Here is a 14,057-nt window from a genome sequence, read left to right as displayed (position 1 = left end):
AATTTCTACCACATCTCACTGCACAAGCAGTATACCCCAAGTGCTTAAGCCTGAAGACTTCAAGAAGATCTATGTGAAAAGGCACTACCTACCATACCCAAGTATTCAGTCACTGAGGAGGGGCCTCTAAGTAAGATTCCACAAAAAAAGACATACAAAAAATGTATAGAGGCATGCTTACCTCTGCCCAAGCTTTTAGGACTGCCAACTTTTCCATTGTGGTAGCACTCTCACTATACAGTTGACTGGAAGAACCTTTTCCAGCCTGTACTTTGTCTAAGGAGGAAACTAAAAGGTTGTGGACTCTGCGAAGGTCATTCAAATCACTGACAACACCACTTCCAATCCACGCACTGCACACCTATAAAGAAAAATCAACAGAGTTAATGATGCATAAGTACTACATTATTTAGTTAATTCTGTTTAAGTGTGTGTGTCTGTATGTGTGTGTGTGTGTGTGTGTGTGTGTGTGTGTGTGTACCTATGCAGGGCCCTTAGCTGACATTTCTGAAAAAAAAATGTATATCTGTGAGAAACTACCACTTTAAAATGCCTAAGTACTTAGTCTTCTATATTCTTCCCCTTGCATACCTTTTAGTTGGCCATCAGTTGCTTAGTGTTAATCCAGTTACTCCTAACTTAGTGTCTGTGGTACTACCCCTGGACTTGAACCACCATGGCTGTTGATGAGCTACGAAGGGGAAGAAATGCAGAACAGAGCAACAAGCAATGTCACATCCACACTGTTCTGTATGTCATGTATTTCATGTTATGCTGTAACTATGTGGAACTGCTGATGTCAGATCACCACATGCAGCATCAGTTAACTCCAATAACTCTCTATGGCAAATTCAGCTGTAACCAGCCATGAGAATTCAGCAATGCCAGATCACAAGCAGCACCAACCCTTCTTGGTTGGGCAAGCCAACAATTGTTGCTAAATACCACCCATCCATGGTCAGCTCCTCCAATGCCTAAGGATCTAAATGAACTCCGGCCATCTGAGACACAGTCAGGGTCTCATCCTTCTAGTCCATGAATTTAGAGGTATCTTAAGTAATTTCTAACATGGTATCTGAATGAAATAATACATATCAGATAGTGTAGCTGTAAGATGTTAAATGCTCTAACCTGTGGCGTGGGAGGACAAGTCAGTCAAACTTGCAGCTTTCAGTACTTATGTGTTTTTTTTTTTTTTTTTTTTTTTTTTTTGCAAAAGGAAAGCTACAGAGCTGAGGAAACCTCATATACAAATGATTCCTATGGTGAAAAAGCAGAGTGGACTGCAATAATTATTAACTAAACAACATGACTTACAAGGATCACCTCAAAGATCTGTCACTATACTTGGTATCCTACAGACTGCTAAAAAGTGACCTGTTTCTGACATACAAAGCATCTTCTGACCCATTACTGATGGATTTACTATACATCAGCAAACCTGTTGGCATCAGAAATATTTGGTCTAGGGAACTAAACCTCTTCTGCAACATCAAAAGAATGGTTTGGAGGGACAGGTACATTTCGCTCAGGATACTGCTGCTATGGAACAGACTCCCCCATCAACAACAAACAAAGTTCATCTTTGCCCATTTTCAAGCACAACTTGGATCTATGGATAGGAAACAGAAAATTTACCCCAGGACTGCCCACTGTATTACTAATGGACAGCTGCAGCTCCTAAAGGGTTTGTCCCATGCATGGATTCCCACAAATTTTCTATGGTATGACTTTAGTTATTCTCATTAGGAGTAACATGCAATTATCAACCATGGGGTGGGGTAAGGCCAATCTATAAACAAATGGGATAGGATATTTTTTGCACAAAAAGGGAATTTGACTAGACTTAAAATTGCCCACAAGGGCAGCTTGCCTAGTACATATCTAAACACTTTGGCAAGAGCCTATGAACCTATAATTATCCTATGGAGGAGGGTGACTGCTTATATCAACATAACAAGGTTTAAAGTTCAAAACAGGGAAATGATGATTCCCCAACACACACAGGGAAAACTGCAACAGTCAAGAGAAAAGGAAAGGACTGGAACTATACATACAGTGCAATATGTAGTTCAGACCAAGAGGAACATCATATTGCAAATTCATAGATTTTCTAGAGTGTTTCTGCTTCTGAACTACTTTCTGTGGGTGGCATTCTTCCTCCACTAGATAAAAACCTGTAGCCATTTTGAGTTAACGCAATCCCCCTACACATCCAGAAAGATACATCAGTAAGCCCAGTACACATACCAAGACTTGGCGGACATTTTACACATTTTACTAGACCTATATATGTATTCCACATTAACAGTATTGCATAGAGATGAAAATAACAACAAAGCCTTGGAATACTTGGATACATTAAATATACAAGATATGATGGGATCCCAAAAACTGAATCAAAGAATTCTATATTGTGTCCCTCTAACAAGAACCACTTCAACTAAAATCCTTTCTTAGTTTTACAAAACAAGTTATGCTGAGACAAACACCTAATACTGGCAGTCAACATAAAAAGGTATTAGGAAAACTTGGAAGAACCTGAGATGTACAAGAAGAGGCAAAGTAAACAGTAGGTGAAACAAGGCAGCTTACGATTACCTGATTTGAAGGGAATATTTTAGAGCTCTGCGGTTAAGGCTCACATACATAACACAAGTAGAAGGTTATAATTCAAAGTGGAAAGGGATAATGATGAAGGGGGGGGGGCTCAGAAAATAAGGAGAGTGGGATTTTGGACCTAGATCCTTCAGGGGAATAACAAACATCATACAGAATTTCATATTCATAAAGTTGCAGAAAGTATTCTATGTAGCAAGTCAGCATGGAAATGGAGAGAAGACATTTTGCTAATAGGGATGACTACCAAGTAGGGATAACAAAATAGCTAAAGATGGGGCTTGGAATTTACTGGAGAAAACTGGCAAAGAAACCAAAGTATTGGAAGCAAATAACTAAAGAGTGAAAAGAGTGGGATGAGACCAAGAAGTTGTTTGGACTGCAGGTTAGAGATGGCCTTCCTTAACAGGGACTGGTATCAATCAGTACAGGCAAAGAGAAAGTGATATGGGAGTCCTAAGTGAAAGACATGCTCTGGTAGAGTTTTAGTTGAATCGAGAACATAAGCTGCTGTGAAAAGAGGATAATTAGTAGGGCATATAAAATGTTGCATGATAACTATGTAACAATCAATCAGAGGAGGTTAGAAAAGATTGGAAAGACAGACTGGAAAAGGAATTTACCAGGAAACAATGGAAGAACATATGTATGGTTCCCAAGTATGCAACAAAGTTCAGAAGGTTTAGGATTTCTGCATGGAAGTGTTTTGCATATGTATTTTTATACCTCATGCAGACTTCAAAGAATGTTTCTTCAAGTAGATAGTTAATGTTGGAGATATGATGAAGAAGAAAAAGATAACTGAGAACATGTTTTTTGGGAAGCGTAATGAACTAGCATATTTTAAAAATTACCTCAAAATACTCTGTCAGAAACATTGGGGAGTAACTGGCTGTAACTGTAAGGAAATGATTCTTGTGAGCTGGGACACAAGATCTGAACTACCTAGACATAGTAAGACCTTAATATGTTTAATTTTACTGCCTGCCAAAAAACAATTACTAGAAATTGGAAATCAAAATCTAAACCAACTGCATTTGAAGTACTGAATGTGGTAAAAGAGATAAGAATGGAAATAGAAACTTTAGAAAAGGGAGGGAGCAAATTACAAAGAAATAAATGTAATTTGTGGGAAAAATACATGCAAAATAATGTTCAAAAGGATACGTTGGACTTAAGGGAAGGCAGAGACTGAGCAATTTCTCTAATGTTGGACTTAGACTTGTTGAAAAGAAAGAAAACGTGTCATGTATAGTGTATTTAAATGAATAAATATTAATATTTTTTTCTTTCCTATTAGTGTATGTGTGCCTATGTCTAAGTGATAATTTAATAAAGGCATTTAAAAATAGAACTGCACAAATAACTGGGTCTATATTGGATGCTCAAACTTTCAAAAGTTCGAGTGTCATATGGTCGACACCATATGATCGATTTGAAAGTTCGAAGGTTTTAACGGAGATCTCTGTATTGCGTGGAATGGGAAGATTTCCCCTTTTCTGCACTGCAGTGTGATCCCGGATTTGGTGTATTTAAAGAGTGGGGGGGTGCTTGCCCCCCTGCTTAAAATGTTCAGGTAGGTTATTTATGTAGGTTTTTTTTTTGGGGATGCTCAAACTTTTAAAAGTTCAATCATATGGTGTTGACCATATGACACTCAAACATTTAAAAGTTCAGTCATCCAACACAGACCCCAAATAACCATGCAATACCCCCCTTCAGCTTGTGCTTCTGCTCTCACTACTCTTTCTGCCCTTCTGTAACATTCCTTGCTATTTTACCTCCATTATTACACCTTCTCTGTTCTTTCTCTTCAACCCTAACTGCTAATCTTATTGCATATGTAACATCACTGGCCTTCTCTTCTTTCCAATATTTTCCATAACACTATGATCATGTACTTAAGTACATATTCACAAAACCCCCTCTCTCGAATTATAGATCCACTCAGCTTACTTCTGATCTACCACCTCATTAATGATGCACTTATCAAACACAACATAAGTTACAACTCTACAATCCCATAACAATATCTTTGTTAATGAGTTCTTAACTCTCCCGTGTTATGATCACAGATTGTCAGTGGTGTTTTAACCTGAGCATCCTTGGTGCTTTCAGTATTTAAGACAAAGTCGAGTATTACATCTGTTCTATTAAATTAATGTGGCAACTGACTGAATCCTTCTTTATTCTGAAAGTAATTTCACACTCCTCTCTTCTGCAGTATGCTGCCTCCCACTATGCTTTGTATCTGTTCATATTCCCATAAATGTACTAAATTTCTTTCTCTTTTTCACAAGATTCTATTTTCTTTGGAAAAGTTATACATTGATCCATAGTTTATCTGGGGACATAAACACTTTAGTATTCTAATACCAATAACCTTCATTGTGCATATTACTAATCTATGCATTCACTTTTAGTTCTGACTAAGAAAGGTCATCCATCACTCTTACATCCTAATAGTCTTCATCTTTAGTTCATTCACATTCATACCTCTCAACTGCCCAGATTGTCACAGAATGCCCAGATTTATGGCTCATATTTTTGGTCTGTTCCTCATAAAATCTGTATTTTTCTGATAAATCGCTGGGATGATCTGAGGATTTATGTCAGTAAATAATGACATACATTTCAGTTTCAGACCTCATATCCTTCAGAAAATGTATGCTAAAACAAACCCTGCTACTCTAGCAACTTTCCAAGTTTATAAGAGCAATATTTAAAATATGTCCCTATTTTTGAGCCATTGCCCCACCCATTTTGACAGGCTTTGTCCAGATTTCTTGCACTAAGAGGTTGAGAGGTATGTTCACATTGGGTCTATATTACGTGATCGAACGTTTAGTTAGTCGAATAACTAAACGTCGATCACTAAACCTCAAAGACCCAAAACTGTGAACAGCACTCAGGGAAACAAGTTGTTTGGCCATTACGTGGATTTTGCCGTTTCTTCAATGCGGAGCAATCTTGGAGTTGGTATATTTAGTTAGGGGGATATGGGGGACACAGCCCCCCACATGGGTGTGTGTAGTGGGGTGAAACCCCCCCAATTAATTTGTGTTTACTGTTGTTTTTTTTATTTATTTTTTGTAAGGTAGGACAATGGCATTGTTTCCCTGTGTGGAAACTGCCGTTCGCGGTTTTGGGTCTTCAACGTTTAGCAATCACCGTTTAGTTATTTGATTAACTAAACATTTAATCACGTAATATAGACCCGTTCACATTTAAAACCCACTTACAGAGAGTGACACTTTTTCATTTCCAACAATCTTTTAATTCTGAAATAAGCAATATTGAACTGCTTTTGTGTCCCATCCTCTCCAATCACTTACCTAATAGATAGGTATTGCAGTGTTATCTACCTTTCCTAACTTCATCATTGGTGTAAACTGTTCTTCTTTCCCAAATGTTTTGCACAGCACATCAAAACTTGACAACTACAATCAGATTATTTTAATTCTGGAAGTCTACTGCCCCAAAGAATTTATTAACCTCTTCTCTTCCTCCATTCTAGTCTAAATACATAACTGTTGATAAATAGTACCCAAGTCTTCTTTAAGTAATTTAGTGTCCTCAGGATTAAGCTGAAGCCCATTTCTTATATACAGTTGTCATTTTTGCCAAACACACTCCCGCAACCTCTAACAAAACTAACAGCCTACTCATAGTGCCTTGTTTAAGACATTCATCACACTCACTCATTCATTCCTTTTTCTTTTAATATCTGGTGGTGTGAAATCATGTAATCCCTTGCTTGTTTATGAACTAAATGACCAAACTGATTTCTGATAAGAAAAGTATGAAAAGCTTACAAAGGCATGATGACTGATCATATTCCTGAGTGGCGAATATGCAGCCCCTTTTTACAGGAAAGAGTGCACTTCCTGCATTAGATGAAAAAAAACAGGTGAGGTCCCTAGCCTATCAGCAAAGCGTCAGTCATCAGAATCTGTAATGGGGTTCAACTGGTGAAACACAAGATAAAGAACTGAAGGAGGCCATTCACCAGTCCACAGACACGTCAAGCGTTTGATGTCAGAAAAAGACCTGTGATCATGTGGTGGCTCTGAAGCCATTGACACCTCACAGTCCCTTGCAACACCCATGTCACTGTCAGGTCTAAAAACAACACCATGAAGACTGCAGTAGCCCTTAAGCACAGGAGGTGCATCAGAATCACAACCTGCACCCCAAAGTATGCCCTCAGTCTACTGGAAAGAGCAGGAACTCCTGGACCCTTTTCAAGAGGAAAAACAACTGTCAAGGAAGAGTGTCCAACCCCATGAAAATAATGGAAATTCCCTAAGCCAGAATCAGAAATGATGTCATCCAACTTATGGTAACTCCCTGGGAACTGTAGCTATAGGACTGCCCCTAGACTTGGCTTACAGAAGCCAATCAACCATTTGTTAGAACTCCTTTGGACAACATAACCAGCACCTTGGTAAAGACTTTCAGTACAGATTAAAACTAAAATGGCAACACTTCATACTGCAAGTGACACCCACTCAGTGTGACCCAAAAGGAATTTCCTCTCTAGACCCTAAACAGTAATGTGCCAACAGGTATCCACAGTCTAATGACACTATTCAGGTGATATGCATGAGCAATCTTAACACTCTGCATGCTGTCTAACAGGATATAAGTGATATATTAGCTGAAGTCACTGAGCTCCAGAATAGAAAATAAGTCATCCCTCCACTTTACGAATTGAAACAAATTAGATGAAATCCCAAACTTGTTTTAAAAAATGGGACTGCCTTTACAGCCCATTTGAATAGTAGAGTCTGAACCTGTCCCAAAAAGCACCACTGACACTGAACTGAGTTGCCAGTGATGCTCATTCGGGGGAAGAGACTGTGTGGCCAAAAGATGTAATTTCTAAAATCTAATGGGCATTTGTGATGGGACTCCAGACCAAGGTAAATTCAGGAAACTGCCCTCTTAGCCAGAAACAATCACAGATTGGAGTAAGGCCTGTAGGACAAAAGCCAGTGAGGTTACCTCCTTGGGAGCATTAGTCAGTCGGGGGGGGGGGGGGTAGCAAAACTATGTCTTATTTCAGAGCCTTTCTCATATGGCAAACAGGCCTAATCCTCTTCTGGAATTGTCAAGGCTTAGAAAAGAAAGTAGAAAAAGAAGAGCGGTCATTATGGTCCTCCACAGAATATGAATCTCTTTCCTCTGTAGAAAGTCAACTACTATGGCTGAATATTAATTTCCCCAAGAAAATGGCAATCCTAAGCAAGCTGGCTGAATTGCACTTTCCACAAGAAAAGGGTATAAAGAATGTTGTTTCTGAGCTCCTACTTAAGGAAGGACAATCTCAGTCATGGCATCCTGCATAGGCAAACACCTCAACCTGTGACACATGCTGAAGTGCCTGACTAGTTAAAGATGCAGTAGTATCCATGATAACCCACTGTAGAAATTATAAACTGAGTATCTGCAAGGTCCACCTTAAACCTAGACTCCTTGTGGTACTGTAGCTTTTAAGGAGTCCTCCCAACATAATGGAGATGGAATTGGGACAGAGGTGCCTAAGCCTTAACATGGCAGAGCAGTAAAGTCTCCTGAAAAGGCATTTGACATGTTTTGCTGCCATTAATTTGAAGTACTGAGAGTGATGGGATTTCCTGACAGGTGGATGTATTTAATAATTTCTTTGTACTATAATGCCTTAACAAAAATAAATACAAGAAACAGACTTTCCAAAGTTTTCAGTTAAGTAGAAGCACGAGAAAGGAGCATCCTCTTTCACCTCTTCTCAATTCACTATTTATCCTGAAACCTTAGCAGCAAAAGGGTTGAAGCAGACAGAAGCATGTGCTATAGACATTTACTCACAAGATGGCACTATACACAAATGACTGACTTCTTTATCTGCTAGGGGATGAAAGGGATTTGCAAATGGTCACTCAGTGGAAGTTCTAGCTTTGCTGGAGTTTTCATTTTGTTTTTACTGATTGGTTTTTCAGTGACCTTCTCACTTATTGTTTTAGTTTGTTGTTTGGGATATTTTTGCAGTGACCCTAATGATAATGGACATCAGCTGGGTATAATAGCCCTGTGTTTCTTATGCTTAGTCAAACACTCTGCTTTTGCTGTGCTGATGAGGTAATTTCAAGGCCAAAATATGCATATCCACAGCTAGTGGGGTTTGGCTCTATTGGCCTGAAATTGTCCACTAAAACGACAAAACAAGTCATGGGCATTCAGAATTTCCAATTAGCTGAAACACCTGATGTTCACAGGGGTCATTTGCATATATCCCATGTGCCTCTGATACAAGAGGTGTTGGGAGGTCACTCAGTGGAAGTTCTAGCTTTGCTGGAGTTTTCATTTTGTTTTTACTGTTTGTTTTTTCAGTGACCTTCTCACTTATTGTTTTAGTTTGTTGTTTGGGATATTTTTGCAGTGACCCTAATGATAATAGACATCAGTTGGGTATAATAGCCCTGTGTTTCTTATGCTTAGTCAAACACTCTGCTTGTGCTGACGAGGTCATAATAAGGCCAAAATATGCATATCCACGGCTAGTGGGGTTTGGCTTTATTGGCCTGAAATTGTCCACTAAAATGACGAAACAAGTCATGGGTATTCAGAATTGCCAAACAGCTGAAGCACCTGATGTTCACAGGGGTCATTTGCATATATCCCATGTGTCTCTGATACAAGAGGTTTGGGAGGTCACTCAGTGGAAGTTCTAACTTTGCTGGAGTTTTCATTTTGTTTTTACTGATTGGTTTTTCAGTGACCTTCTCACTTATTGTTTCAGTTTGTTGTTTGGGATATTTTTGCAGTGACCCTAATGATAATGGACATCAGTTGGGTATAATATCCCTCTGTTTCTATGCTTAGTCTAATAATATTTAGGGAACTTTGATGCTATAGCAAAATTGCTGGAAATAAGATAAACATACAAATACTAAAGCCATAAAGATTATTTACCTAGTGAAATGTTATGGGAAGAGTACCCCTTTCTGAGTGCTTTCAATCAGCTAGTTTACTTATGAAGGACGTTAACTGACACAATTGAAGGGTTATTGTCCTTAAAACTAAAGAGTATTTTAAGAAAAGTAAAAGCCCTGTAAGGGAAATGGAAGAATAGGTGTCTAGATATCACACAAAGAAGTCAGTCAGTTCACTAGTTTGTTCTGCCAGAGGCATTTTAAATGTCTCCCAGTATGCTTTTCCCTCCACAGATGAGTTATTTGGTAAACTGAGAAAAAGTACTACAAAGTTAATATCGGCAGAACAAAACCTTGGGTGTCATGTTCATCATAACTTTACCAAGAGAAGCAGGATGCTCTAAAGTCCATAACATTGCAACATGCAGCAAGGCTTAAAATATTGTACGGACTATTGCACCCAAGCCATACTAACCCAATAAGTGGGATGGTCAGAGGGAAGTATAATTTACAAAGGGACAGATAGTTGGACAGGAAAAAGGGCAGGCTAAACTGGCAGTGGAAATAACAAAGCTAAAATATTAAGTGAAAAAGAGAAATGCACTAACCAGGTTGAATGAGTTGGCTACAAGAGAAATCTTACAAGAATGGTGGCTACAAGCAACAGAAATCTCCAGAACTCTTTTAAGGTGATCAACTTAGGGGATCAGTTAATGACAGGAGGAAAAATCTGACATGAGAACAACAACAGTACATTAACAAGGGGGTAGACAGTTGCAAAGTTATAATGCCTTCCCCACATTTAGACCAGCTACTAGACAGACGAGGACTAAAGGTGGAGATGTGTTGATTTACATAAAACATAAATATACCTCAAGGGTGGTCAAACAAAACAATGCACTTGAGCTACTCCATGTTCAAATCACTATAGGCAAAATCCAGTACCACTTTCTTGTAAGCTATAGGCCCCCCTCTTAGACCCAGGAAACCTATACCATGTATTTAAACTTTGTGGAAATACTCATCATCCAACTCAATACCACATTTGTGGGCAACTTTAATTACCACACTATTGACTGGGAATCCTATACGACACCAAACGTACAAGCACAGAGATTCCTGGATTTTGTAAAACTCCCTGGACCAGACTGTCAATACACCAAACGGGTGCAACCATACTGAATCTAGTCCTCACTAATATGGGAGAGTGCTATACACCCCCTAGTGTAATGTTTTCCCTGGTAAGATCAGACCACAAAATGGTCTCCTTTGAAGTAAAAATAAAACCTGGAACCACAGCTAACCTTAGAATATTCAGGAACTTCTCTAAGGCTAACTTCCTGCTATTAATTGATAACCTGGCAACATTTCAAACCCCTGTAAACCCTGAAAACACTGACGACTATGCAGAACTGTTCAAAGAAATTCTATACAAGCATGTTAATTGCTGCACAGAGGCAGTTGTACCCACCAGGAAAAAGTACAGAACTACCTCAAAAAACAAGCCACCCTGGCGGAATCGCAAAATCAACAGGCTGTATAATAGACGGAAGAAAATCATGGCAAAAATTAGGAAGTGCACCACCCGGCAGGATAAAAGCACTCCATCAAATTAAACAAACAACTCAGAAGAAATATAAAGTCTATCAAAGCCAAATTTGAGGTAAATTTGGCCTCCCAGGCCAAGAACAGCTACAAGGTATTATTTAGCTATGTCCATAACCTCAAAGGCAATACACAATTGTGCGCAGAGCTCATTGTAAATGGAGCCACCTAATAGTGTGCCAGAAGATATAGCAAACTTACTGGCAGCCAAATTCAACAACTTCCCCCCCCAACTTTCCCTCATGAAATACCTTCAAATATAACTCCTCCTGCTATCACTAGGGAAAAGGTCCTTAATGCTCTCTCTAAAGCCAAGAGCACTGCATCAACAGGCCCAGACAGTATCCCAGGATGCCTTCTAAATAGCATGAATCATCAGCTATCAGGCCCTCTGGAATTGCTATTCAACTGTAGCCTCCAAACAGCCTTCATGCTTCATGAATGGAGAACAGCAACAGTCATCCCTCTGCACAAAGGTGGGCCATCTACAGACTCTGGAAACTATAGACACAAGTCTTACTAGTCTTATATGCAAAGTCATGGAAAGAAATATCATGGAAATGATCAATAATTATATACCAAACCTCCAGACACTGGACCCAACCCAGTTTGGTTTCACCAAGGGCGGGTCATGCCTACTCAACCTGGTGGACTTCTTTGAGAAGGTTAGCAAAGCAATGGATGAGGGCAAAATGGTTCACATTGCCTACCGTGACCTGGCTAAGGCATGTGACACAATACCCTACTCGAGCATTGTTGATAAACTCAGGGGGCTATGTACAAATCCATATGTGACTCAGTGGACAGCCAACTGGCTCACAGACAGGACCCCAGGAAGTTAGAATTGGGGAGACCACCGCTACAAAGAGGTCAGTCACAAGTGGAGTCCCTCGGGGATCATCCTTGGACTGCTGCTTTTTGGCATTTACTTCTCTGAAGTCAAGGCCAATGTCAATGGTCTCTGGCTGACTAAATTTACAGAAGACTGCAAATTAGGAGCTGTCATTGTCTCTCAAACCGGCACAAATGTTCTCCAGGAAGGGCTGACATAAACAACTGGTGTCAGAGCCAAGGACTAAAATCAAATGCCAAGAAATGCATAATAATATCCTTTGGGAAGTCATTCACCCCTGGTAACTATCATATTGACAACACACCCTTGAGAGATGACCTAGTTGTCAGGGACTTAGGAACACACATAGATGGCAACGTAGCCTTTGACCATCACATGTCTACAGTAGTGAGGAAATCATTGTATGTTGTGCAACTTATAAACAAAGGTATGGCATCCAGGTCCAAGGACATCATGTTTCCACTGTATTTGGCATTCATCAGACCTATCATTGAGTACAATATCTCCTTTGATATGTACCTAACCAGGGATATCCAACAAATGGAACATCTACAGAGGTTCCTCACTAAAAGAATACATGGCATAAGTAAAATGTCCTATGCAGACCACCTCAATGCCCTATCACTGTATTCTGTCTCTTACAGGCTGCTGAGGGGACATCTATGACTGGCATATAGGGCATTGTCAGACACCACTCTGATGGACCTCCTGCATATCAACAAAACAAACAGTACCAGAATTACCCATTCTAAAGACTTAAACCTTGCCTGTGATATAAATAGAACTTGATGGAGAGACAGGTATGTATCCCAGTGACTACCCCATATCTGTAACAGGCTCCCCATCCATGTGAAGCAGAGTTCCTCCCTAACCCAGCTGAAGTGTTACTTGGACAACTGGATGGGGAACAGGAAATTCATCTCTGGCTTGGGACCTATGTCTCTAATGGACACAGACAACCTGTAAATGGTTCATCTCCCATGTCCCTGCTTGTAAATGTTTCATCTCCAAGCCCCAGCTTACGTTTATCGAGAGTACCAGAACTTGTCAGAGATTTGGGATGCATGGCTAGGTTTAAAAAGGCCCTTGTGGTCATTAGCCCAGTAAACACCTACTAACCTTTGAACTTATAATCACAGAGTGCATAATAAATTAATATATAAGCTGAAGGCTTTGAAACTGTATACAAGCAGTACAAACAAAACTGAAAAATTGATTACAATTTCATAGCTATCTATAGAGCACCCTCTATGTCACCATCTGAGCACAATAGCTGTCAATGTTTTAGCTTAAATTTTCATTAAACCCAAGATATTTTACTGGAGGACTTCAACTATCCATCATTAAAATGGCTGACTTACACTGCCAATGGTCATCATGTCCCTTGTTTCCTTGACATTATAAATAATAACTCTCTTTCACAAATATTTAAGTAACCCACTAGGGGCTCCAGTATACTGGATTTAATCATCATAAATATGGCCATTTATTGCACAGCTCCATATACATCATCATGTCTTGTTAAATCAGACCTTAACTTAGTGACTTTTTCCTTTAAAACTGATAGTACCTCCCTTATGAATAGCTCTGTGTTTAGGGACTTTTCAAAAGCAAACCTTCTTTAGTTACTTGATGAGTTAAATAAATTCTGCTGTTCATAGGTAGGTACTAGGCTATTGGCTCAAGGGCCTAAGTAAGTCTAGCCAACAAGGTTCCTTGGCTTTCACCACCCAAGAAGGTTATTTTCCTGTGCCCCTGTCGAGCAGAGCCACAGAAGTGATCCTCAGGGTGAATTTCCTATTTCCCATCCACTCATTAAGATTCTTCTTAAAGAGTGCTAATGAGGAACTCTGCTTGACATAGATGGGTAGTTTGTTCCAGAGTATGGGTAGTCTCTGGGACAGGAATCTATCCCTCCAGCATGTTCTGTTTACTGTTGTGACAAAGTTTAGGTCCCTAGACCATGTAGCTCATTGGGAATGGGATTTCTTTAGGTGTAGCATGTCCAACAGCTCTGGGTTAGACATAGCTTTATATGTTAGGCAGAGATTAACTCAGAGTAGGGG

The 14,057-nt window shown here is 39.5% G+C and overlaps 1 protein-coding gene across 3 annotated transcripts in view; it reads right to left on the bottom strand.

Moving 5' to 3' along the window:
• HEATR5B (HEAT repeat containing 5B) overlaps positions 1–14,057 on the bottom strand; it is a 2,176,461-nt gene that overhangs the window by 504,649 nt on the left and 1,657,755 nt on the right. For all 3 annotated transcript variants that reach the window (XM_044058540.1, XM_044058533.1, XM_044058548.1), the window contains exon 27: positions 182–361. In XM_044058540.1, coding sequence (XP_043914475.1) covers positions 182–361 — 180 coding nt within the window. The remainder of the gene's footprint in view (positions 1–181; positions 362–14,057) is intronic.

Source organism: Protopterus annectens, chromosome 1.part2 (assembly GCF_019279795.1).
Source record: "Protopterus annectens isolate FY-2018-M chromosome 1.part2, PAN1.0, whole genome shotgun sequence".
Classification (NCBI taxonomy): domain Eukaryota; kingdom Metazoa; phylum Chordata; order Ceratodontiformes; family Protopteridae; genus Protopterus; species Protopterus annectens.
Note: the sequence above shows the minus strand (reverse complement) of the source record. Positions and strands in the feature narration are given on the sequence as shown.